At 42.5% G+C, this 26,550-nt stretch overlaps 1 protein-coding gene across 1 annotated transcript; it reads left to right on the top strand.

The window, feature by feature from the left end:
• Positions 1–13: 13 nt before the first annotated feature.
• On the top strand, positions 14–16,713 carry vimr2 (vimentin-related 2). Its single transcript, XM_056439379.1, has 10 exons — positions 14–331; positions 731–875; positions 1,010–1,168; positions 1,362–1,481; positions 4,015–4,110; positions 6,094–6,225; positions 8,439–8,570; positions 11,510–11,620; positions 11,730–11,854; positions 15,639–16,713. The coding sequence occupies exons 1-10, from the start codon at positions 222–224 to the stop codon at positions 15,679–15,681; spliced, it is 1,173 nt and encodes a 390-aa protein (XP_056295354.1). The 5' UTR covers positions 14–221; the 3' UTR covers positions 15,682–16,713.
• Positions 16,714–26,550: the final 9,837 nt, after the last annotated feature.

Raw genomic sequence — 26,550 nt, 5'->3', positions numbered from 1 at the left:
AAACAACAATTGTAAAAAAAAATTTGAGGCTCACTCTTCAGGCCCTTGTGAAATCGTTACTGGCTGATGTTCACGGTATATTTAGTCTCCTCGGTGGCCGGTGAGAGATCCTTCCCCTCGGTGATACATTCTCATCCTCTGTGGCTATAAAACCTCCACCTTGGACCTGCTGCCACTATTTGTCTGTTGTGTCGTAGCCCCGTTTGGACCAGTCCAACGCCATGGCCGTGCTCCGAGTGTCTTCATACCGCAAGCTGTTCGAGGACAATAGCGGGAGTCTAAATGGAGGGTTGAGTATGCCGTGTGCGGGGCAGGCCCGAGCCTCGGTCAGGTCAGTGTGGCTCTCTGAGGGCGACTAATGACTTTGGGCTGTACTTTCCAAATGTTAAGATCTTTTAGATTTTGGACAGACTCGGTTATTGTTGTTGTTCCACTTAAAAATATGAAAACTTTAAGATGTTTTTGATCGGAAACAAATGTTTGCGTGCAAAGTTCCACGTAGTTACAGCAGGTTGTGCTGAATGGTGATGGCGATGGCCTTTTGTGCTCATGGGTATAATTGCATCAGTTAATTTCCTGTGATGCTGAGCTGCAGACACTTTATTTACGGTTCCCTTTTGAATATGGTAAATGACTAATATGTAGCTTTGTAACATTCATCCACTATCTCTGAAGGTGGATCAAAGGATCTCCCCCTAGAATCCATCGTGCTACTTTGTCTTCCTCTCAGGGGTGCGGCCGTTGACAAGTGTGACTGTGACAAGTTAGACTTTGAAGCTGCCAAGGCACTGAACAAGGAGGGTCTGAACCGGTTTGTCCAGGACCGCAACATCATCGCTGCACTTAATGACCGACTGGTCGGGTTTATTGAACTGGTGAGAAGAAACAGCTCCCAATGTCACATCAGTACTTTATTTCCCCTCTGCTGCGTCCTGCCCTTTTGGTTGAGGTAAATGAAGTACCACTATAAACCATATGTAGCTGTTTAATCTCGCTCTGTGTCCTTTAGGCCCGTTGTTTCGAGGAGGAGAATGAGTCTCTTGACTGTCAGATTGTTGAACTTGAGATCGAGCTGAACAGTCGACCAGCCTCCTCCAGCATCAGCTCCGCTGTGGCCGAGTCCGACTACAGTCTGGATGCTGTGGTGGAAAGACTGCGCAGGGAGAGGGTAGGAGGCTGCGGCTGGCTGTGTCCGCTCTGCTGCATGTTTGGTCTGTGTGTGACATTCCATGTAGATGATCCATTGCACTTCTCATTCAATCACATCAATTTTACTTCGGTTTGTCCGGTGATAAACGGGACTGATCTTAAACCTTGTCAAGAATAAGATCCATCACCGTCGTCACCGCCTCTCCCTGCAGGATGAGATTCTGTGCGACACCGAGGACTTGAAAAAGGAGCTTGAACGTCTGATGAAAGAAAACGAGAAGGCTGCACAGCAGAGGATCCTCCTCCAGCACGGACGACGAGATGTTGCTGAGGTAACGGTTGTAAATACAATGGCAATCGGACCTTTTCTTTTTTTAATGATATTCAGAAAGGGTTTCGAAAACAAATAATTCTACTTTACTTTAGTACAGACTAGAAATACACAATTATCAAAAAAGAATAACTTTGGAGCACATTTTAAAGGCAAGATGAAGTATGTTCTCTATGCAATTTAGTTTGTTTTTATACCTTTTGTTCTAAGATATCAGCCGTAGAAATTAAACTAGCTACAGAGATTCAAAGCCAACAAACAATATCATCTATAATTGCAGATTTAGTGGTTTATTGTCGAGATTAAAAACAGGCTCTTGTTCTTCCCTGTACAATATGATTAACCCTGTAGCTTCCCAGGCCATGGGTTATCAGATTTGTTGACATTGAATTATGGATCCCACCAGCGATACGGGCAGTGCTGCATTTGGCCTTTAAAGAGGAAGACTGATTAGGCGATAGTTATGCTTAACCGTTTATCTGGTCAAGTTTAGACTGGGTGTGTTGAGTTAGGGGCAGCACGGTGGCTCAGTGGTTAGCACTGTCGCCTCACAGCAAGAAGGCCCTGGGTTTGAATCCCGGTCGTTCCAGGTCCTTTCTGTGTGGAGTTTGCATGTTCTCCTCGTGTCTGCGTGGGTTTACTCCGGGTACTCCGGTTTCCCCCACCATCATAAAGACATGCACCGCAGCCTCACCCCGGTTTGTATGGATGTGAATGAATGTTGGTGGTGGCCGTAGGCGCTGAATGGCAGCCAAGCTTCTGTCAGTCTGCCCCAGGGCAGCTGTGGCTACTGATGTAGCTTACCACCACCGGGACGACTGTGTGTATGACTACTGGACTCTGGACTCTGTAAAGCGACTTCGGGTGCCTTGAGAAGCGCTATATATAAAATAAATGATTATTATTATTAAGAGGCACACCAGAGTTAGTTCCCGGATGTGGATCAACCTGAAAAAACACTGGATCCTACATTTCTCAAAATGCAATCAGTTGTACCCATAGAAATAGAATGAGAGTAGAACTTGTATACTTGTACTGTGCTAGACATTCTCAGACCTTTTCGGTTGTGATAATGTACCTTGAGCACTAGATGGCAGTGTTGTCAAGCCCCTCGCTGCTCGGCCTCCTGGTGGCTCAGCTGAAACTCCACACAGCTGCTCCTCCATAGCACTACCCAATGGGTGTTGATCACCAGCAGTCACACAGTCTGGGCTGGTGGCCCATTGCAACCTGAGCCACCAACTTTTCCATTTACCCCCCCAAAAAAACCCCCAACCCACCCTCTCCCTCACACAAGCCAGAGCCCATCTCCTCCCAGCCTGGCCAGATGCGAGCGAGACTTTAATTTCTCCCTTACAGATGTAATGCAGGCTGTAATACGGTGCCGTAATGTGGCTGCTGGCTCTGTTCTCTGGTTGTGAATTGGAAGCAGCTGCAGGGTGACAAGACTTGGTGGGAAATCGACAGGGAGGTAGAGGAAGAGCAGAGCTGCAGTGGAGGGAACACAAACCAGCTCAACTCACAGCTAGTTGCAGTTCTCTCAACATAATGGTGATGATGAAACAAGGCATGTTTGGTTTGTTTTTGGTATATTACTAGATAATGTATTGTATTGCCCCGATCCTACCAGCGCTCCTTTTAAAATACATTTTTTAAAGTTCGACACATTTCCCCTCATTTCTACCTTTTGTTCCAGTCGTGTCTCACGTTGCTTCACCTAGTTGGCTGCAGCAAAGTGCAGGTGCAATGAGTTTACAACATTCATCAGAATTAAAATACAATTACTATCAATTAGAATCAGTCTTGTTTCATAAGGAGCATTGGGAAAGGAACAAATTTACGACGGATGAATAAAAAGTTCTTCACACACTGATTATTTAGTCGGACATGTCTGCTAAAACGCCGACTGCTTTCAACCTCAGAGGGTCCTCATTAGAGCGGAAATGGTAAAACACTAAATTATTAAACAAAATATCTCTGATGAATCCACTTTACACTAAAACTGCTGATGATAATAAAGTTGTACCGAATGTGATTCGCAACAAGTTGTCCCCAGCAGCAGGACCGGACTACTTTCCCTTTCTGGTGTCCATCATGGACGCTGCCACCCTCCCAGCGAGGCTCCGCGACTTCAGCACCAAAGTCTCTCTGCATGCGTCCAAATGTAAACGCTGGCACCCACAGTAATTGCATCCAACACCAATTGATCTGGTTCTTTAAAAAGAGAAGACGAGCTGGGAACCCCTGCTGGCGGATAGATTGGTGGACAGGGCTTTTGTGTCTAGTTAGCCTCCTTCTGATCTTCCTCCTCCTCCTTCCTCTGCATTGCGGTGTCTACTTGCTGTTCAGTGAAACAGGTGGATGTGCTGATGGTTCTTAAAATGGTTGTTCAGTGGAGAAACAAAGGTGTTTTTTCTTCAACCTGTGGTGTGATTTACAACACGAATGGCAATGTTCCTCCCAACAGAAATGAAGTTGAACTTTTCTTACCTGCAGCCTGTTCTTGCTCTCTTTTAATTTGATTTTCTTTGCAGAAAGTCGATGCTGTGACAGCAGAGTGTTTGGCGCTGAGGGAGCAAGCGACTATCTACGAGGAGCAGCTGGCCCACATGGAGGACCAGCACACGACGGTGAGGGGAGGGGGGGGGGGGGATATATAGCTGCACTGTGATGAAAAGGGAATTGTTTAAAGCCATGAACATCAGGCATTTAGATTGGAAAGGAATGATGGAGAAATGCCATGGCCTGTGGTGACAAACACAGCTGTGATGACCCCACTCACCTTGATGAAAAGCCAAAAAGAGAGCTATCAACATTAACACATGAGAGAAATTATGTAATTGAGTATCGTGCAAATAGTCAAAATTAGTCCCTTGTTTAAAAAATGTCCACGTATCCATAATCATAAACAGACGAGAGGATAGGGGAGAAAAATTGGAGGGAAATAAGAGGGGAAAAGTGTTTCCTCTGAGATAATTCAGGCTGAACATACGCACAGGCACACACACACACAGACGAGGCTGGCTTGTGTACTGCTAACATCAAGACTCTTTGTATATTGGCTGTTTTGGGGTGAATGTACAAACAGCGGTCAACTTCCCATGAATGAATATTCTCTGAACCCATACACACAGTAACATCTTCTCATGTAACTCTCAAAGCAAAATGTCAAACTATTACTTTAAAATGGGGACATGTTTGCAACTATATCCACTTCACATCATTACCTTTATCCCATCTACGCACACCCTGCTCTCAGCCTTCTCCAATATTCTCCACCTCGCCAGGAGATGACAGACACGCCCCAGTATCAGATCTCAAGGCTGTAGGCAGAGAGGCAGAGAGGCAGAGAGGCAGAGAGGCAGAGAGGCAGAAGGAGAGAGGAGAGGCAGAGAGGCAGAGAGGCAGAGAGGCAGAGGGGCAGAAGGAGAGAGGCAGAGAGGCAGAGAGGCAGAGGGAGAGAGGCAGAGAGGCAGCTGAAGCGGGACCAACTCCATCACACTGTGTTTTTCTCTGCAAAGCCGGCCGCCCGGCGTTTAACACACTCCCTCTGGGACACGCTCGATAACTCACAGTCCGGGAAATGCAGCGGAATACCAAATGAAAACTGAAGTTCACCTTGTTTTATTAACTGTTGTTATTATCAGCACTTTCAGATACCCCATATTCCCCTGACAAATCGGCAGCTATGTCGTTATTTAGGTGGAGCGGAAAGGAGAAAAATGTTCAGACTGCCACTGCAGCTCTGCAGCAGTTCATTTATCTCTGTAATGGATGTGGTGGCTTTTGTACAAAAGGGGCGACATATTGGAAGCTGAAGACGAGTATGTTGAGGTCTGACGTGTGTCTAAATACACCAACATGTACTGCATGTGTTTCTGTTTGAAGAGGTGAACTTTAACCAAGTACTTTTATGCAAATACTGTATTTTATCACATATTTGAAGTACTACCGTATTTCCATTTAATGCATTGTACTTCTACTGGACTAAAATTCAGAGTCACGTACTTTACTTCCCTACATGACGGCTTTAGTTACATTACAAATGCTGATTTTTTTAAATGGATGATATCTGAATGAAATGTGATGCATATGTCAACAGTATACGCTCAGGGATCATTTATCTGCATAACAATTAATTCTACCTTCTACAGATGAAGTTAATTTAGCAGATAATTCTTGCGTTAACTGAAGTAATATTAAAATGTAAAAAAAGTAAAAAGTATCGCTAACACAAAAAAACTAAATATATACAATGTGTTATTGATTTGTTATAATAAGCATGTTAATGCAGTAGCTGGTTGAGGTGCAGCCCATTTGAACTATAAATAGTATTTTGCAGCTTAAACAATAATAATGTGTCATATTGTATAAGGCTGTCACATTCTTATGTAACATCTCAAGTACAGCTGTTACATTAATGTGGTGGAATAGAAAGTACAATATATCCCTCTGAAATCTAAGGGAGTATAAGTATTAAGTAGCCTACAATGTAAAGTACAAGCACCTCAAAATTCAACTTCAGACCAACACTTTAACCAATGTACTCTGTTACTGTCAGCACTGAGTAAAGAATGTGAATGTGCTTCCCCACTGTGTGTTTGTCTGAGCAGGCGGTGGAGCGTCTGCTGGATCCAGCTGACGGGACGACGGGAGGCGTGGCAGCGGCTACGTTTAGCAGCCCTGACATCACGGCGGCCCTGGACATAAAGGAGTACTACTGCCAGCTGGCCGAGAGCCTCCAGGTACAACACACTGTCACGGAACGCACACAAACATGTCATGAAGAGCCAAAGGCTTTACTGTAGCACGCCCGTACACAACCGTGGGATCAGCACACGGGTTGAGTTCTCATTGAGGGACACTAAACTGCACATTAGTGGACTGAACCCCACACTCACCACCACGTGCAGTTACTCAAGTACTGTACTTCAGGACAATTGTATGGTACTACTTCACCAAAACCTGAATAACTTGTATAATACAGTGTGGAAGATTAAACCAGTGTTTCCGAACCTTCGTTACTCGTGACTGCTCACGAAGAAGCGGTGGCTGGTTGTCGCCTTGTGCCACTTTTCAGATGTCTGTCAACAGATCTTCATCCATAGCGTAAGGTTTTCCAGAAAATCGGCATCTACTATTGTAATGCCAAAACTTACTTTCCCATTCAACAAAACTACATTATGAATTATGTTCCGATGGAAATTATCATATATGTTGTCGTCTGTTAAGTTTGCTTTGATGTATCACAAATAAGTTTCAAAGGAGTTTTGTGAAAGTAAACTTAAAAAAATGTCCCGTGTGAAAATATTTAGTTTTTATAGATACACCAACTTTCCCACAACAGTAAGGTTTATTGTGATATTTTGACATTTCAAAATTATTTCTAGCATTTCCAAATCTCCTTATGTGCACAAATAAAAGTACATTTTTAAACTGATGGATGGAAACTCACTGTATGAATTGTGAGAAGAGAGAAAAACCTCCTACCGCCTCACATTGAAGCATAACTGTTAAAATTTTCCAATATTTCACAAAAAAAGGAAAGTCGCAAAAAAAGGAAGATATACTTGTTTCACGGAACTTAGTTTTTCCTTCCTTCCTCCCATTAATTATACCACGACCCCTCCGATTTATCTTGTGACCTTCTGAAGGGGGCCGACCCCGAAGTGTGTCAACCACAGGACTAAACTACTGAATATAAAGAAACGCCGGCTACACCCTGACCAACTTCAACATATCCATATACGATCTATGATTTTATATATATATGAATATAAATCTGAAATATAATATATATATAATTTATATATTCGATATAATATATATACATTTTCAGGACAAGTTCTTCAATTTGAAGCTTAAAGTACATTTGATCTGTAATACTTATACATAGTTTAGCCGAAATAGGATTTGGAATTACTTTGACTGGGAGCATATGTTTTATTTGTTACATGGATCCTTTTTCTTAAATAACAGTAGCAGAGTACTTCTTCCACAACCGGCTGCATCCTCCTCCTCCTCCTCCTCCTCCTACTGGTCACCTTCTCTCTCCCTCTGAAACATCTCGCTCAGGTCCAGAATGTAAATCTCAACTTCCACAAATCACACAACGATACTCCCATTTGTTTTCTTTCCCTCTTAACACAACACGGGGGTAGAACTTGAGAATCAGAGGTGCAGGACTGGACCCGAACAGAATGCCTTTGTCAACCGGTGTGTAGGTGTGTGTGTGCGTGTGTGTGTGTAGTGCAAGCAAAGGCGTGCTGCATTGGGGTCAGACATTAGCTCCGGTGGGTCTGACCTCCGGTGGGTCTGACCTCCTCTGGGTCGAGGATGTCTGCCCGGTTCAGAGGTCACGGCTGTAATCAGACTGCTGGCCGCCTTCCCAGGCTCCTCAGCAGTACTGGAGTGGCCGCTGGTGTGCGTGTGTGTGTGTGTGTGTCCGTCCTTGATTTAGATGCATGGCTGAAGGGTATCCATCGTATTTATATTGTTGTATGTCTGTCTCGATGCATTGTTGTGTTTCCTGTTCCCCCAAACCCTGTTTATTGCCTCTCTCGCTCCCTCCCACTCGCTTTCTCGTCTCACCAGCTGGACACCGTCTGGTCTGGGCCTGCCCTCAATTAAGAGACGCAATTGTCTCAATGCTAAAAATGATTGCTATTGGGTTTGCACAGTAATGGTGATTGCTGGCTGACTCCCACACACCTGTGCACTCTCATGTTGCTCGTTTCTGCTGCATTTATTCCATCTAATCAGAAGTGTGGCGGCCACAAGGAGAGGTCCACCCATCAGCCGGCATGAGGGGCTCTGATTGCTCTTTGCTCCCCTGTCAGAGAGCACTTAACTGTCCGAAGGAAAGCACTGTCCTCATGGTCCTATGCATTTGCAGACTCAAACTGAAAGGTCACAACTTTCACAACTGTGTTTCTTTCCTCATTTTCTGTCTTTGCAGTGCGACTGTGGTGCAGCGTCATCTGCCGTGAGTCGCCGTGGTGATGGAAAACAACTGGAAGTGGAAGGAGCTGGAGGGCCAACAGTCAGAGATGTGTCAAAGATAAAGGACAGCAGTGAGATGAAGATGCTGGTGAGTGAACTCACTGCTGCTCGCTCGCTTTTGTCATCATTTTCTTTGTTTACCCAAATCACACAGAGTGCTCTACATTAAGATGCTGGATTTGGGTTTATTTGCCAAGATTTTGAGATGACCTTTTCAAATTTCATAAATCTCAATATGTTGGGCAGACATCTGCAGTAAGCCAACTGAATACTCTTATTAACTTGGATAAGTTAGATACAAAGATTGATGCCAACCTCATGTCTGTCCACTAGAAATGAAGCTGCTGCTGATTAGCTTAGCACAGGGATTCCCAAAGTGTGGTGCGCGCGAGCTGCCTCTAGGGGGTGCGCGAGAGGAAAAATGTAATGGTGGTCTAATGGTGTAATAATTAATATTAAACATTCCCCCCCCCCCCCCCCCATCAACAACTCTTGCATTCTGTTGCATTTTTTTTTTACGGTGTGGGGGATTGGGGGTGCGTGAACCCGGTCGGGATGTAGAAGGAGGTGCGTGGTCTAAAAAGTTTGGGAACCCCTGGCTTAGCACAAAGACTGGACACAGGTAAACTGCTAGCCTGGCTCCGTCCAAAGGTAACAACATAAGCCGACCGGCATCACTAAAGATCACAAAATAGCAAATGATATGTCCTTTAAAAAAAAAAGTAGCTTAAACGAAGTTTACAAACGTCAAATTCTGATTTTGTGCTGAACTATGCCGAGTGCAGTCACCTTATGAAGTTAAGTTGCTACCGGGAGGTTGCCAGCTAGCCGTTTTACAAAAATTGTCTTCGTACTGGTAAACTCTATTGCCAAGTAAGGCATTAACAAAAAATGTTAGCGGGATGAACTGACCCTTTAAGTCTCACATTTCCACATTTCATTTACATCCTTCAGTTCCAGCCTTCTTATTCAAATGTTTCCATAACGCATGTTCCAGCTCTTTACTGACAAAGTGGAGTCTTACAACTCTCTACTGGCTCTGCTTTGTCCATCAGCTCCTAAATCAGACATAATGGTGAGAATGAATGGTTTCCCACAGCAGGCGAAGGGAGTAGAGAACAGCTGAGTGACAGCGGAGCAACAGCGTGGGAGATCCTGCTGACCGGAGTGTTTACTCTGCGGACACTTCCAGCCGGAGATGTGAGGGGCTCGGCTTCAGCTCAGACAGGATTTATTGCCCTCCATGTTCGGTTATTAAGTACAGTCTTTCAGTTCGCCTGCATTTTTCATAAACGTCTTAAAACTTGACACGCACATTGACCCGGAAAGGAAGAGAGGAAATAAACCTTCATCCGATATTTCTCATCCGACCAGCAGAAAATTGAAAGCAAGGGAGTTTTGAATTAAATAGCTGAGTGAGACATCAATAAGGAGATAAAACAGTAAATTATGAATACAGGTCACCAGGTGACTCCAGAAACGACGTTCTCTTCCTTCACATTAGCCTCCTTAACATCCATCAGTGGTCCGACCACAGCTGACACCTAACCACATCTGTAACAAACATGGTGGTTTGGTTCTCGTTAACGCGCTGCAGCTCTACCTCCAGCTCTTTAAATAAACAGTGAGCCTCTGTAACTACAGCAGAACTCTCCCAACATCATCTACCTTTCTCTAAAATGCAGCACACAGTCCCCAGTTCTGCTCGGTCCAGCCTGACGGATGAACAGCACGGCTTGATCTGCTCTGTTTCCTCTCTCGCCCGTGATGGATGCCTCGGGTCTGGTTTCTCACTGAGACACAACATGGCCAAACAAACAGATTGCAGTGAAATCAGCCCTGACGCAGAAATGTATATAATAGAGAAGGCACTGATGGGGTCGTACGCCACTACTCTCATATGCACGCGGCCCGGACCTCACTTATCATGCCAGGCAGAATGGAGGAGTGTGGGAGTGAGTGACTGGACCAGGTTTGAGAGTCATCGTGAGCCTGTGAGTTGTTACCCGGGTCTTCTTCTGCTCACAGGATCTCGCTGAAAGACGAGCACGACCGCATGGATCCCCATCTGGCTGTGACAGCTAATTGTTGAACTTCTGTGATTGCTGTAATTACTCACGGCAGGACACCACAGCTTCAGACATGGGGGGCAGCAATACTCCTGCTTTAGTTTGTTGAAGTAAAGGAACCTGTTTTATCTGTGAAGCTTGGGTTGATTGGCATACTTAAAGGACCCGGGTGTAGGACTTAGGGGGCTCTGTGAGCAGAAATAGACACAATATTCCTACTGTGTTTTCATTAGTGTATAATGGACTGAAACTAAGAAGCGTTTACATTGGCTTAGAATAAGCCCTTCATATCTACAAGGGGACCAGGTCCTCTTCCATGGAGTCCGCCATGTTGCACAACCATGTTTCAACAGGGGTTTTCTGAAGACAACCCATAGGTTGGGTCAGGAGGGGTGAGCGGAGGGGCATTCGGTTACAATTTGCAACCTCCCCACTAGATGCCACTAAACCCTACACTCTGGTCCTTAAGCTTCTGGTTTGGTAGACGAGCTCAAGTTCTATCCATTTATCGTGATTCCCGTTTCCAGCTAGAAACAATTTTAAAACCACAAATTCCAACATTGTGGTAGTACTGGTTCAAATTTGGTCGAGATTCATCTGGAAAAAATAAATGTATGCACAAAATGTCACTGCGATTCAACAGTTGTTGAGCTATTACTGTCTGAAACAAAGCGATGGACTGGGTGACTGACAGATGGTATCAATAGAGTCACACGGCCAACTCCTTTTAAAAAGCTCTCATTGGTGAAAAAGTTGAACATCTATCAAATCCAGATACATGTCTCTGTAGTTGGCGAGACATGAAGCTAAAGAATAGTACTTATGGGATGTGCTTGTTGCTAAGGGGCCAGAAAAACGACCGTGGCCATGAAAGATCACCATTATCTTATTAGTAACAAGATTGGAAACCATTGTTCGGGGTGCATTTGAACGAATAATCTCTGCTGTATTTCTGTAGATTTCAGAGCTACAAAAGGAGCTGGCTGAGCTTCAGCTGTATAACGAGACGCTAGAGGATGAGGTTGAGATGAAGACGACTGCATACATGGCCGAGATTGCTGAGTTGGAGGTTTGAGAGTGGACTAATTAACGATTAATCATGGGCGCAAAGGCCCAGTGGTTTGGACTAATTCTGTCATTTATTCCCACCCTCTAATCTCACCGTGTGTGTGTTTCAGTGTACAACAGATGAAATGCAGCACCAAGAGGCCGACTTCAAAGTGCAGACGATGGAGCAGTGTGAAGACTTCAAGGAGCTGCTCAGTGAGAAGATGGCCAGAGACATGGAAATTGCTGCCTACAGGTAAAACAGTAATACATCTGATACATTTCTTTATTTTATGGATGCAAAACTGCTCATGTAATAATGATCTGGGCTTCACAACTCGAGACAAAACTGAGGATCAGGTTAATTGCAAAAAATAAAAATATACTTGGAACTGACTGAACTGACTTTTTGTTTCATACACCAATCTGAACATTAACTATTCCAGATGAAACATTTATGAGGAATGTACAGTGAAATATAGCAAAGACAAAACTTTCAAATTAGACGAAATTAGAACTTGACTGAGAAACTACCAATATAAATCTATGCAGGCTGTATATAGTCAATATTTATATTACACTCTTTGTACTAACACTGTGCGCAGTTGGTGAACTTATAGGAAGTTTTTACCCATATATATATATTTGAAATTTCCCCACTGTGGGACAAATAAAGGAATATCATATCATCATATATCATATATCATATATATATATGAGTAAAATAAAATGCATATATGTATGCATTTTTATTTTAACTTTCTTGTATGCCCATGTCGAGAGCTTCTAGACACCAGAGTCAAATTCCTTAATTGTGTAAACATTCTGGGCTAATAAAACTAACTCTAAGAAGTCGATGGAGCAGAACTGCCGTCCGTAACACTGGGTCGGGACCCACAGATGGGTCACCAGATCAATTAGCAGAATCTTTTCCATCGTCTTTTTATTTAACATTTATATCTGCAGTACACCTTTTAGCCACATGAGGTAGCCTACATGTTCATATTGTTCTGGTAATTGTAGCCTACTTGTAACATGGAATCTAGTTTGAAAGGAGAGCCTTTGTTTGTTTTACTGATTAGAAGGAAAAAACAAGCCTGCTACCTCTGCATAAATGTATATTGTTTGACAGACGAGAGAAGATGAAAATACCACATGGATTATTGTTGTGAATTGGCATCAGTTTTCATTCTGAATACGCTCTGTACTCAACAGTGTCTGAGGAGATACAATTGCTCTTTTCTCCTATGGGTTGACTTACAGCAATAATTACATTTAACCTTAAAATATTATGACAGCCATAATAATATTCACGCTGATGCAATTCTCTGAGCTGATATATATATATAGATTTTTTAAAATATACATCACTTGTATACCCTCACAACTCTCATTCACCTCTAAAACAGAGCTACAGGTTGTTATTCTTAAATGGGACCCTTCAATTTGCTCTGTGTATAATTGTACACAACGTACAATTATACCAGAGAAGATAAGGAGACTTTTTAAACAGTGAGGTCCAACTGTCAGCGAGACTGTCAGTCAACAGGACAACCACGAACCAGCAGTCTGGGTCAGGGATGGGCCGCCATGTCTGCTGGAGAACATGTAGGGGTTCATTCCAACAAAAACACGGCACCAGGTGGTTTCACTGATTAGTTCTCCTGTTAAAGGTGTCATAAAGTCAACTGCTGAAGTTTCTGATTGCAATTAAAATCTGAATTGCTGAGACTTCCCTGACATGTATTGTAGATCCCCGTCTCTGCGGTAGGGGTCAAATGAAAACAGACGTCCCCTGCGGTGCCGCGCATTATTTTACCCTGTCGAGGAGAATGAACTGTGAGGGGCAAAGCACACAATAACCCGGGGATGATTTCATTAGATTTAAATTAACGTGATCCTCTGTTTGACATTCTTTACAAACTGTATGAGCAAATCGTGAATCACGTGAGAAAACACTCGTAAAGCACGTGTGTGGCATTGTTTTTCAAGATGGTTCTGCTTAAGTGTTACCTTGAATATTGCAAGGAGTACTTCCACAAGATCCTTTGTAGAAGTCCAATATTGTCAACGCTCATCTCATATAATGTCACTTGGACATCCACATTGTCCATTATTCGACATTCTTGCAAACAAAGGGCTGACATCACAGGCCAACGGGGTCCACAGGAAACGGCTCATTATCATGCAGTGTCCTGTACGTGAGCTTGAAGACGTTTCATGACATTTCTTCATTCCACTGACGTTGTTTAACCACCTGCCGTCCCGGTATGCGGGCTGACGCACTTTAAGCACCACCTCATCCTGCTGCCACGGGCTTCCTCCTGGTCCCTCCATCGGCGATCCGACTGCATCTGACCCCCAGGGGGCCCGGCTGCAGACCTGCGCTCAGACCCTCACAATGCCTCATTAGAATGGGCAAAGAGGGCTTCTCATGTCGGTCTGTGTGCTGGGCCAGTGCCAGCTCTTCTCCACGGCAGCCTGTTAATGTCAGCCGTCTCCTTACACACATTTCCAAATTCGCCACAGTTTTAATTCACTCTCGTTTCCCAACAGAGTCCCAAAGACATTCAGGGCGCAGGAAAGGCACATGGTCAACACCAACTTTTTCTCCTCTCTTTTTAAAAAACTTTACTGTGATTAAAACCATAAATAAGAAATTAAAATAGTTGTACCTTCTCTCTGTGCCGTGGCAAACTGTCTGCACAACAGACCCTAATGACCCCAGGCTGCCATTACTGGGTGGCTTATCAGCTGTGAAATCATCTCAGAGCAGTTGAGGCAGATTCTCACTGGTTTTGCTCTCTGCTCATATGAACCTTGTAACACTGTAATTCATGTTGCTGTTCTTTGTGTTTTGCTCATGCTGCTGCACGACTGGGCAACAAGTAGCTCACCCAGGGACCAGGTCCTTGTTAGTTAGGTGCAGTGGATGACTACTGCAGGTCCTACTGTATCCTAACGCTGCTTAAATTCGTAATTTTATATCAACAATGATTGCATGTCTCCCCTCAGCACTAGAGAGTTAAACTCTATCTTTCAGTTCATTGTTAATTGTTTTTTTGGCAACTTTGCTGCTGTAGTTCTCGTCTCATCACCAGCGTTTCCAGATGCAGCAGACAGCTGTTTCCAGTGAATATCTTATTAAAAGCCACTATATGTTCCATTCCCAGTATCAAACAGCAGACACAGTTGGAGACGGGCTCTTCAGCTGCTAAATGCGTCACTGTGTTCACAAGCTAGATATTTTCTCAGGAGTTGGTGACCAAAAAATGAGTAAAAAGATTAGATATTAGATTTACATTCACCAGATAGAGACAAACATGAAACCAGATGCATGATAAAGTAGCTCCATGTCTGCTGGATGTGAAAATAATCAACTGGTAATCTACTAGTACAGCTTATCAACTTTATATAATGTGGATATGTCAATGTTGGGTTTACAGATTTTTATTGCATTACATATCAGTTATTGCAAGTTCAGATATATATATGAAACAGAAATTTACTAATACATCGTGAAATACTTATTTATGATAATGGAAGCTAACGTTTTGTAAGTGTGCTGGATTTAAACATAATTTGCATTGACCAAACGGTGTCATTTCAAAGTCAGTTAAGTGTCTAATCTAAAACTTTGGATTCTATCACTTATATCAGCAAACAGAGTTTTCCAATCCTCATGGTCCAACCGGCCGTGCGTGCCTGTGAGTCTGTCGCGTTGTCCCACTGGCTAGCTAAGCTCTGCCGCTCTGCACTGTGCTCTGGTTACCGCCGACAACGCCATCCTGACCCGCGGCATCACTGAGTTGGAGTAAGAGTATCAACCAGTTTCTGCACGGTTGCCACTTGTTGCGTTTAGCCACGTGTTCAGCAGCCGAGTGGAGGCAAGAGACATGCTGTGAAGTCCCTGTCGAGAACCTTTAGGGGGAGATCATTTGGTCAAAGGCTCTTTCCAAAGCCAAGAGGAAACTTGTGAGTGTCGATGTGGTCACCTGTACTTTGGATGTCTATGTATTACTGTGTTTCATTCATAACAGGAGTCTGGTGGAGGAAGAGGAGGCGAGGCTGTGCGACCTGTGACGTGGCGTGATGCCGGAGAGGCAGACTGGCAGGCGGGATGCTCCCTCTCACATGGATTAGAAAACAGAAACGAGCAAAAACACACCGGCACCACACTAGGATGAAGCTTACGGTTCCAATGCAGCAATTTAAGCAGAATTTATCATGACAGATTAATACCGCCTGGGTGTCTAAACCAGACCGTTGATAACAGGTCGCTGGCAGATGACCCCGAGACTCCAAGAAAGATGGAGCTGTCTCAAAGAGGTGGGAGGATGGGGGCTGGGATATTTTCTTAAGTGGGCTTTATCTTTACCAGCTAACTGATGCATTTCGTAAATGGTTTGTCCCCTCTTTGTTGGACGAGTCCCACACACAGAAACACAGATACAGACACACGCAAGTTAAACTGCAGCTCTGAAGTCATCCCCCCCTGATACCACCTCATCCATCACTGAACTTTGTCTGATTACCTGCTCTTAACCCTTGACCTATCACTGATATATATATATATATATATGTGTGTATACATATACATGTGTGTATATACATATATGTGTGTATATATGTGTATATATATATGTGTGTATATAGATACATTTGTATATATATGTATATTTGTGTATGTATATATATATGTGTATATATATATATATATGTATGTATATATTATAGCGTGCATCCCACCTTCCCTTTTGCTTTTACAGTCATGCATTCATGTTTTGATTTTATATATGACTGAGTGTCAGAGTTGCAGTGCACTGTTTGCTTTTCAAATGGTTCATGAAGTTGTTGTTTTTTCTGTGGCTCTTACAAAATGAGCACCTGGATGTTTCTACAAGAAACAACTGTGATTCATTATTGCTGCTATGAAAAGCAATCTCCCAATTTACTGTTACTGAAATAAGCATAAGGTAATACATTCCTCTGTAAGCTTTTCCTTAATTTTAACATGCTGTTCAAACTGTCTGTAATAAATCATGTGTGGTTCACGCTTCTTTTGCACAAGCATCAGAATGTGCTTTCGATTTAAATAAAAGTAGTTGCATGAGAGATGAAATCGTACTGTGAGATTTCTTTTGTGAAAATATGTTTCATGAGAAACTGCTTGTGAATATTTAAGATGTTCCCCCACGAAATATAAGTATGCAGAGAGCACAGTGAGATTAATGTTCTTTCATTCATCTTCATGTTCAACGAGAAATTTGAACATTCCCAGCTATTAACGATCTCAAAGGCTTGTTAGCTCTGCCATAAAGATGAAAAATGCTGCTAATAACGGATCAGATAAGATTAGCCACTCTGTGAACTTGTGGTGTTGAGGAGTTAGTCTCTGTAATAATGAGTTCAGTGCCTGGAGAAAGGGAATGGGAGAATACGGGGACCGACATGAAACCGGAGGAAGCCGCTGTGTCTGTTTTCTCGGGGCTGCAGAGCTCAATCAAGACCTCAGAGGAAAGGAGCTGGAAGACTTTGTATTCCTTCAGTGTTTTCCTCTATCGCTCAAATAAAAAGCCAACGAACTATCCAGCATTCCCGATCTCATGGGACTGCTCTGTCTCTGCCTCGGGGGAAATAGGAGAAAATCTAAGGAAACTGTCTTCCTCTTCGAGATGTGCTTTCCCTCCTTTCTCTTCCTCTTGAGGAAAGGTGATTGACGGTAGGCCATGAAAATCCAGGAAATAGACTACACCAGACAAGAAAAGTGCAAACCTGCAGTCAGATATTTTATTAACAGTTAAATGTCCCAAATATAGATTAATACCCGGGAAGGGTAAAGGAGGGCAAGATTTATTTTGTATGCCCATTAAGGTGTATTTATAAATGCTATGTCATCAATCTCCAAACAAGGACTAAATATGATCAACGATATTTATTTCCTAAACAAGACATTCTGTGTGCGTTAAGGTTCATTCTCACAACTTAAAGAGCAACAGTAGAAGGCTCTGTGAGGCTGTATTTAGGAACGCAGCATGCTAACATGCTCACATGCTCACAATTTATAATGCTGATGGTTAGTGTGTTAGCATGCTAACGCTTGCTAATTAGCTCCCTAACACAAATTCCAGCTAAGATAGAAATATCAATATGTGTAAATCATTGATTTGGAGGAATTTAAATTGTGATCAGTTATTACAATGAATGGAACTGAACTAATCTTGTAGCCTATTTGTTTAGATGTTTAACTTAAAAGCATAAATATCAGCCTCATGGTGGTTTTGGAAAAAGTCACGGGACTCGGGATCAATCTTCTGGGGGTCATGAATGTCTGCACCACATTTAATGGCAATCAATCCAATAGTTGATTTATTTCAGTCTGAGCTCACGTGACGGACCGACTGACATCGAAGCAGCCAAAAATACAAAGCATCAACATTGCCCTGTGAACCACATCTGAAGAAAACATGAATTATCATCATGACAATGAATAGTGTGATAGTTTAGTGGGCCTCTATAACACATTATGAAATGCTCTTTGGGTAAAATAGAGCAAATCACATGACCCTGAGAAAAACCTGAATAATATTTGTAATCAAATACTAAGACAAAATATCAAGCTTTCCTCTTATGTGGCAAATCAACAAACCGATGTGTTTCTACAAAAGAAAAAAGAAAAGAAAAAAAGACTCATGTTAATATTAAAAGATGTGTTAATTTCAGCCGCTTCTTTCCAAACACGATTACGTATTTCAAAGACTGATGTTTGTGAGTGTGGTGAGGTGACCTCTGTGCTCCTCTGTATTCCTCTGTATTCCTTTGCCCCCATCACACCTCCTTGACAACTGAGAAAAATGCGCATTAACCCCTGAAAGCTGGTCGGTGACACCGAGTGGCCCGGGGCAGCGCTGTGTCACCTTTGCTCCTTGAAGCCGGACAATTTGATTTGAAGGCGGAGATTTTTAAAGCTGAGTCATGGATCAGTGGTCAGCCAGTCCCTTGGCCTTTCCCTCCTCCCTCCTCCCCCCTCCCCTCCTTCTTTTGCCTTGATGGTGTCTGTGGATGGGTGGGGAGGGGGGTGGGGGGATTGAGAAAACAGCCAAACCTGCCCAACACTAACAAACAAAGAAATCACTGCTGGGAATAAAGCCGAGTCTAGTTCCTCTGGGTGATGTTTGCTGTGAGATTGAATGTTGCATGGAGGTTTGCTGTTGCTGAAAGAAACTATTTCACACAACATGTGTTGTGGATATAACATCCCATTAACTTCAAGTGGTGCAGGAATGTCTTAATATTAAGAGTGGCAGGGCAAGGCTGATACATTTTGACATCTGAGCTGGTTTCATCGGTCCACAAATGTTAAATCTGCAGCAGAGGAATCTGATTAAGGCCGGAGCTAATGGTGATCGAGGTCAGCTTGAGTGACTCAGCTCGGCTGTCACCTACAAATAAGTAAACCCAGAATACTGTTTCCCCCTTCAGGTTCACCAAGACAAATAAACACTGTCCTCACTGAGGACAAAAGTAATTTTTTAAAGTCTCTTCATGGCAGCTCGGACGTAATGAACCAAGCCGGTGTTTAGAAAGCAAATAAATAAGAGAGGACAGGGTTGAATCAAGGAAGAAAATAAGGACAGTCAAAATATACAAAGGAGAGAGCTTTTGAGAAAGTATTTCCTTAACAAGAGGGGAACAAATAATAAATTATGGGGCCCCTTTCCCTTGGGCCCGGACTGGCACGCCTCGGGGTAGAAGGAAGTGGGCATCGCTCTTTTTTTATAGGGGTTGAGGACAGTTTTCCACAGTGGGAGCATCAAACAAGTCCTGAGAGAAAACTCCTTAAAGGAATGTTGACACACACAATTGCACACACCGCTCCCCACACACAGTTTATGTATGTCATGCAATGCGGAATGAGGATGGTGGTGGTGTGACTGCAAAACCCCCGGGTCCCCCATCATGTCATCGCTGTAGTTTCTGCCCTCCTCATAACAGCAGCCCCACTTGGCTTGTTCAACTGAACGACTGCTGACAGCTGTGACCCCGCGTTTACCTCACACTCCCTCTCGTGTCTGCCCCATAGCAGGTGGCAAACACCCCCGACGCGAGACGCTCCGTGTTGATGCTGCATCTAATATGACATTTTGATATCTTTTATTTCTTGGCAAAAACTCCATTACCTTGTCGTTTTATTTTATTTCCCCAAACTCCTCACACAGCAGTTTAGCCACGGCTAGAGCTGATACAAGTTTCCCCTTTGTTCCAAAGTGTTGGACTGGATGGAAGCAGCTAAAAGTCTTGGCTTGAGAGAAAACAGCCATTTGTATTCTGCTGCAGTGGCTTTCATACCCATTAAAGGATGTTAGCATCTTTTTAAGCGTACGGACTTTGTTGTCGGCTTAGGGCTTACACCGATCCAACCATTTGCTGTATTGGATTCTTGGCAGATGGCCTGAGTGAATCTTGGCCACCCTTGAATTTAGTTCTCATGTTAAAAGCTTCACTTGTCAGTAAATGGGCTGCTCCCTGCACTTACCCTACACATAGGAACGTATGTCTTGGTTGTAATGGTTTCTTATCAGTTAGGAAGAAAAATCATATCACATAGCTGCTGCTGCAAGAGGTCCTCCCACCTACTGTAGCACTTAACCTGATTATCTTTCAGGAATGTCTGTGTTGATAGATGGCATACTGGGATATACAGTGCAGATAAACACAGTATAAGGATGAATTGTATTCAATTATAATGCATAGAGGGATCCCTGTGAAAGGGTATAAGAGGATTAAAAACATAAGTGCATTTGCAGACCACCACAAGGGCCTTCAATTTAACATAATGTGCTACGATCTACAACATGTTATTCATGATTTATTAAACCTGCATTAAATTAGTTGTTGCCCACTCAACAGCTTGTAAACACAACACTGACATATTATCAATTATGGTGTTTTCAGACAGCAAGCCGCCTCCATTCTTTTCAATGGAAACACGACAGCATGAGAGGAAGAGGAGAGGATGAGGAGAGGATGGCGGCTGTCGCTCTTTTAAACTTTCTTGACGGCCATCGAAGTGGCGTCATCGATTAAGTTAATGATGGTGTCCAAAAGCCACTTTTATAGTCGTTTTGTTAAATTTGTTAGTTTCCTATTTCCACATCCAGATTCATAGCAACCTTTGCAGTCTGGTTTTTAGCAACTTGATGGATGTAAGTCCAAGATTCCCTTTTCTTCGCTCTATTTTGGTTTCCACCAACTCCTGAGAACAATATCGGGCCCTTTAGCTCAATTCTCCACTTTATTCATTTGATGACCACTAAAGTCGCCTAAACCTTTCACAGAGCGTATTTTTTTTTCTCTGTGGGTTTGTTTCTTTGAGCGTCACATTTTACATTACACAATGTAATTTAAATCATTGTTAATTAAAAAATATTGATAAGTGCAGCTTTTAAATCAATAAGAGGGTCATGTTTTTCAGTCTATTTATCCATGTCACCCGTTGACTTATTTGAGCACATAACCAATTCCTCTTCCTGTGCCTCTAAGGACTTGGAGCCAGAGCACCAGTAGTCCAAACCATCATAATTTGTGCTGGGAGAAAGAAATCACATGTGTCACAGTTTATGTCGGCAACCGTAGCCCGGAGCAATGGCTGGTTTAGAATTTGGAACAAGCTACGAAATCATTTTCTTAGCGCAGCAGTCATTCATCTTTTACCCAGACACCCAGACATCTCAGGCCTGCTTCCTCTCAAACTGACGTGACCGGCAGGTAAGCAACATTTTCCATTCTTGGATCCCATGTAGGTTTTTAAAATTATATTTTAACATATATTAAAATGTAATATGCGTGTACGTGGTCATGATTTCCACATCTTGAACTTGAATCGGTGTCTTATTTGACAAAAACCTCTCCGTGTCACGTAAAGGACAACAACATATGGACCAAACCGTGATTACGTTGCGTAAGAAGGTTATCCGCCAATTAAATCTTGGAATCGTCGACTGCCTTATTTCCAATGGCAGGACAGCGTAAACATTCCTAATCTTCGTTGTGCTCCGACTGTGAAGTTGGTTCTTTGTTCGGCTCGTCTTCTGAAACCTTTCTTCATGAGTGACCATTAAATGGATGGTTGAGTGTTCGGTCACCAGTGAGCCTCGGTAGACGTGCTACAGGGCTGAACTGCCCTTGTGCCGTTTCACCTCAGAGGCTCACCAGAGGACCTGTCAGGCTTGCGATGTTTTACAGCTCAGTTTGCAGACAAAACACCTCACAACCAAATCCCTTCAACAACATCTGCTGCCAATTTAGCCGAGGCATTCCTGCAGTCTGTGCTGTTTAATATTCACAGGGGTTAGGATCTGCCAGGACAGGGGTGCATGGGGATGGAAGGGAGGAGGGGTGGGGTTGGGGGACCGGCTACCTACAAGCCTTTGGTCCGTAGTCCAGACACGGTGAAAAATGAGGGGTTAACAAAGAGTGAGCTGGAGCAGGAGTGGGTTAACTGGGCTAATTTGCAGCGATAATAGTGGTGCTCATGGAAGGCCTTTGGGGAGCAGCGGTGTGGAACACAGACCTGATGGTGCAACCACACAGGAAGTTTACTGCTTGGCAAAAAAATGTATTTAATCATCAAACAAGCAGCGAGGAGAGCTGGCATGACCAGAGCCAGCAGCCATCCTGATGATGAAGACAAATGTTTGGACAAGGGGCCGAACACACCACCAGATCCACACCTCCAAGATCTCAGAGCATTTGAAACTTCTTTTATTGGCCGAGACTGTCCAAGGTGCATGTGTTCTTCTACTTTTGAGCCTTGAGCGAGATATAAAAAAATAAAGAGTACGTTATATAGATCTTTAATTACTCTCATGTGAGTACTTAAAAATTTGAACAACAAAAATGGGTGCCTTGCAACATTTATAGGAAATTACTTGCGAACGATAGAACTAAAAACAGTCTTTTATTAGCATGAGTCCAAGTATCCGGCATACATAACGGCACATATGTGCTGCCTGACTGAGTTAAAACAGAGTAATAACCCAGTTATTTGATAATTAGACTCCTGGCCTCTTTAAATGTGGCCGCACAACGTCCTTGTTTTTATGGATGTATCCGAGGCAACGCTAACTTTAGACAAAAGAAATTGATATCAGTTTTCTTCCTTTTAGTCCAAGTTTCTTTATTTCTATGAGAAAATATATTTTGATGTATATTTATTCATTTAGGATATACCTTGCAGAGACGGAAACCTTTACATTAAAGCAATAACACACAACACTTAAAATACTGAAGCTCAACTATTTGTTTCAGTGGGATGTAGTTCTCGTTTGTGGGAATATTTACTTCACATCCTGTGTGGGGGATATCAATTACTCCCCCGTTGTTATGCGGTGAAATGACATTTATGTAAAAATGAATTATTTCTATATTTTGCAGAACATGTCCTCGTTCCCAAAAGAACGCGCCTACACCGTTGAGAGAATGGCATTTCAGCAGTGGACACAACCGGGCGGTCTAATGACTCTGTGAGAGGGTGATGTGGATCGTGCGACACCTCCACTGCTCCCTCACGACAGGACACCCCTCGCCATGGCAACTGCATAAACATCTGTCTCCCCATTCAAGGGAAGGTCTTGAGGGAATATACAAGCCTGCAATTTATTATATATAAGAAGAGACCCAGCTTGTGTGTATGTTCATATTGCTGCTTCGTGGACCGAGAGAGCTCCATGTAATAATGAGGACATCAGATTTCATATTTATACAAAGTGCCTGTGCAACCACATATGCATGTGTGACGTTGGAGTTAGGACCTGTACAACATGTGCCTTTTAACAAAAGAAAATGTGAAAATATGCCTATTCCCTGTTTTGCCGAGAGATAGATGTAAAGATCGATACCACGCTTGTGTCTGTATGGTAAATACACAGCTATAGCTAGTTAACTTAGCTTAGCATAATGAATTGGAACAGAGATTGCAAATTAATTTCCATTAATACTTTTGGGTTTTTGGGAATTAAACAAATATAACATGTTAATTAGTGACATGTTGTTAAAGTTCTTTTGAACCTTTTAGGGAGGCTAGTTGTTTCCCCTTGCTTCCAATGCTAAGCTAACCAGCTGCTGGCTGGAGCTTCATATTTGAGTGTTATCAATCTTCTCATCTTATTCTCTGCAATAAAGCAAACTTAACCCTAATTGTCAAATTCTTTCTTTTATCTAAATAACTAAAGTCTGCAGTTTAAAATAAAGCACCCATTATCCATTATCAAGGGTGTACAAGTTGTCATAATGGCTTTATTAATGGTTATTATAGCCTACTATTCATAGTAAATGCAGCTTTATGTTATTTACCCTTATTTAATGCCTCACTTACATCTTTAACTGTAGGATTATTAGAAAGTGGAAATAACTGAACCCTTATTAGAGGTTTATTAATGACTCAACAGAGAGATTTTCCACAATCTGGTAACCAAGACATTTTGTATGAATACATATGTATATATAGTCACTGATTTATTTGCCACTTTATAAATGGTCTAATAATAATAATATTAGGAAACTGGGACCTTAAAATCAAGCAGTTTGTCATGTTATATAGAATTCACCATCCGCGTCTTGTTGATTCAGTGACCTGGAATTAAAACCCCACACATATTTCTCATTTCCAACTTCATGTAACATTCAGGATCCTGTCGGTTTCCCTCATCTTGTAGTTATGTCAAAACACATTTCAGGGATCTGTTGATACACGGCATCAAGGAGCCGTCCACACTCTTTAACATGTTTTACATTCCCGCCTCATGCCATGCATTACACCGGAGAGCAGTCGGCTCGATGCTGACAGAGTCCCTAAACATCATCGTAGAAGGAAGAGTTCGCTCATGATGAAAATGAAAAAGGAGAGATTGAAAAGCATGCAGTGGCGTCATTTAAAAACCCTGCCCTTTGCAGGGCAGAGTTGAGGTAAATGTAATTTTTAACCATTGTTGGATATGTTCAATGTTAATATGTCTCACAATCAAAGACACATCCGTCTGATAAATACAATACGTTTTTTTTCTATCTTTAAATGGAAAGTCATTTTGATTGTCTGTTAGTAAAAAAAACATTCAGACGAATTATTCGTGACCATTAATAGGCTGAAAAACAAATACTGGTTGGTTAAATCCACAGCCAGGAGCAGCTGATCTCTATCGCTCATTCTCAGTTGTGGTTGGCTTGTGCTTCCATATGTTATGTGGACTGCACATGAAGCATATCTAATGGGATAATAACCCAGCTTTCCAGGTTGAGCGCAGAACTGCACTATCGTTAAGGAGACGCTGATCACGTCAAAGAGCCAGATCTTTGTTTGGAAGCCGTTCGTTGCTTTTCTTTGTTGTGTTGGCGACTGTGAAATGTCTGGAGAGTTGCCAGCGGCTGAGTCGTCACAGCGTGAGTTTATAGTAAGCCGAGACCACAAAGTTACTTTCACTGAATTAGACATGGCCGACAAAACGATGCAACCAGTCCTCTCCTGCGATTTTGACTGCAGCTGTTATTGCAACTGGAAAAGAGTTTCTTACTGTATTTAGTCTATATTTAGCAGCTAAGCTAACCTTTTTAATAAACGTTTATGTAAAGTCACAAAATGTTCACAGGACAGATCAAGAAATGTAATCTTGTAATACAATATCTGCTCAAGGTAATAAGCATGATTAATGTTCTTTTGAAGTGGTGGGAAAGATGATCATATTTCATAAAGAATTACACTTTGTTAGAATTAAAGGGAAACCACAATCATTCCTGAACTTAACCTTAACCACAGTGCTTTTGTTTAAAACACCTGACTGCATGTGGGACTCAGGATTTGCACCTCGGCCTCAGTTTTCAGTGTTCTCTGATGTTCACGCCTCACCACCTTCTATGCAATAATAATATACTATAATAACAATATTTATAATCATGGAATAAATTAAGTTTCCTTTAAAACATATTTAACAAAACACAATAGTCGTTGAACAGAATTCTTAGGAGACTGGGTTGTTGTTTCTGTGTCAGCCGTGCTTGAAATGAACTGCTCTGCCCCAGAACAATAATTCCCATAAGAAAACATCAATGTGACAATAAATTTGGCAAACTGTGTGTTTTTATGGGATTATTTCTTGAATGTGACTTTGCATTTCTTCAGGTGACAGACGGAGAGTGAAGTGTAATGATATGGAAACAGTCAACTCATTCACAGTGGAACATTACACACAGATAAACTAACATGTATCTTTACTTTTGTCAGGAATCACTCGGCTTGATCTATTTTGTCTGTGTTGTGTCACTGTGGTGTTTTATGCAGCACAAAATTAATAATGTTGTTCTATTTAAGGTTTGTCAACACTGGTGATAATAACTTAAAGAGAGCCCAAACATCAGTATTACGCATTAAGGAAACCTCTGCTTCACTAGATAGTACTCAGTGGAACATGACAGATAATTCAGGAAGGAAACAGATGACGTCTAGCAGAGGTCATGAGCTGGTTTTGAACCCGTGATGACAGGAACACATGGCGTTCACCTCCAGCACGCTGAGCCACACAAGACTCATGAGTTATCTTTAAGTTGAGAATGTGCCACTGAATTTCTTTCTCTATCTCTGCTAAGCCATGTGTTTGGCGCACACATATTTGGGGATTTTCAAAGTGCCTGGTCTGGCTTTATAGCAAGTCCTCCTGGAATGAGATTACTTTTTACATTTTTCAGACTGTTGTTTGTCTAACAGAGGTCATGTTTACGTGAGTGGAGTGGCTGTTGAAGCAACAGCCCCATGTGAGCCAACTGAGCTGCAAATCAAGTCAGGACTTTAAATAGTTAAACTGATGTCTATTTATTTTCATCACATTCAGGATAATTGAATGTAACTCTTATGTGTTTTGATTCAGATATCATTGAATAATTACTGTGAAATGTTTATATAAA

Source organism: Pseudoliparis swirei, chromosome 19 (assembly GCF_029220125.1).
Source record: "Pseudoliparis swirei isolate HS2019 ecotype Mariana Trench chromosome 19, NWPU_hadal_v1, whole genome shotgun sequence".
Lineage (NCBI taxonomy): Eukaryota > Metazoa > Chordata > Actinopteri > Perciformes > Liparidae > Pseudoliparis > Pseudoliparis swirei.
Note: the sequence above shows the minus strand (reverse complement) of the source record. Positions and strands in the feature narration are given on the sequence as shown.

Bases quoted from the DNA above. Each gene is read 5' to 3' on its own strand.
- vimr2 (XM_056439379.1), top strand. From the start codon at position 222: ATGGCCGTGCTCCGAGTGTCTTCATACCGCAAGCTGTTCGAGGACAAT. The intron at 332-730 runs GTCAGTGTGGCT...TCTTCCTCTCAG, and splicing joins CAGGCCCGAGCCTCGGTCAG to GGGTGCGGCCGTTGACAAGT. The intron at 6,226-8,438 runs GTACAACACACT...CTGTCTTTGCAG, and splicing joins AGCTGGCCGAGAGCCTCCAG to TGCGACTGTGGTGCAGCGTC.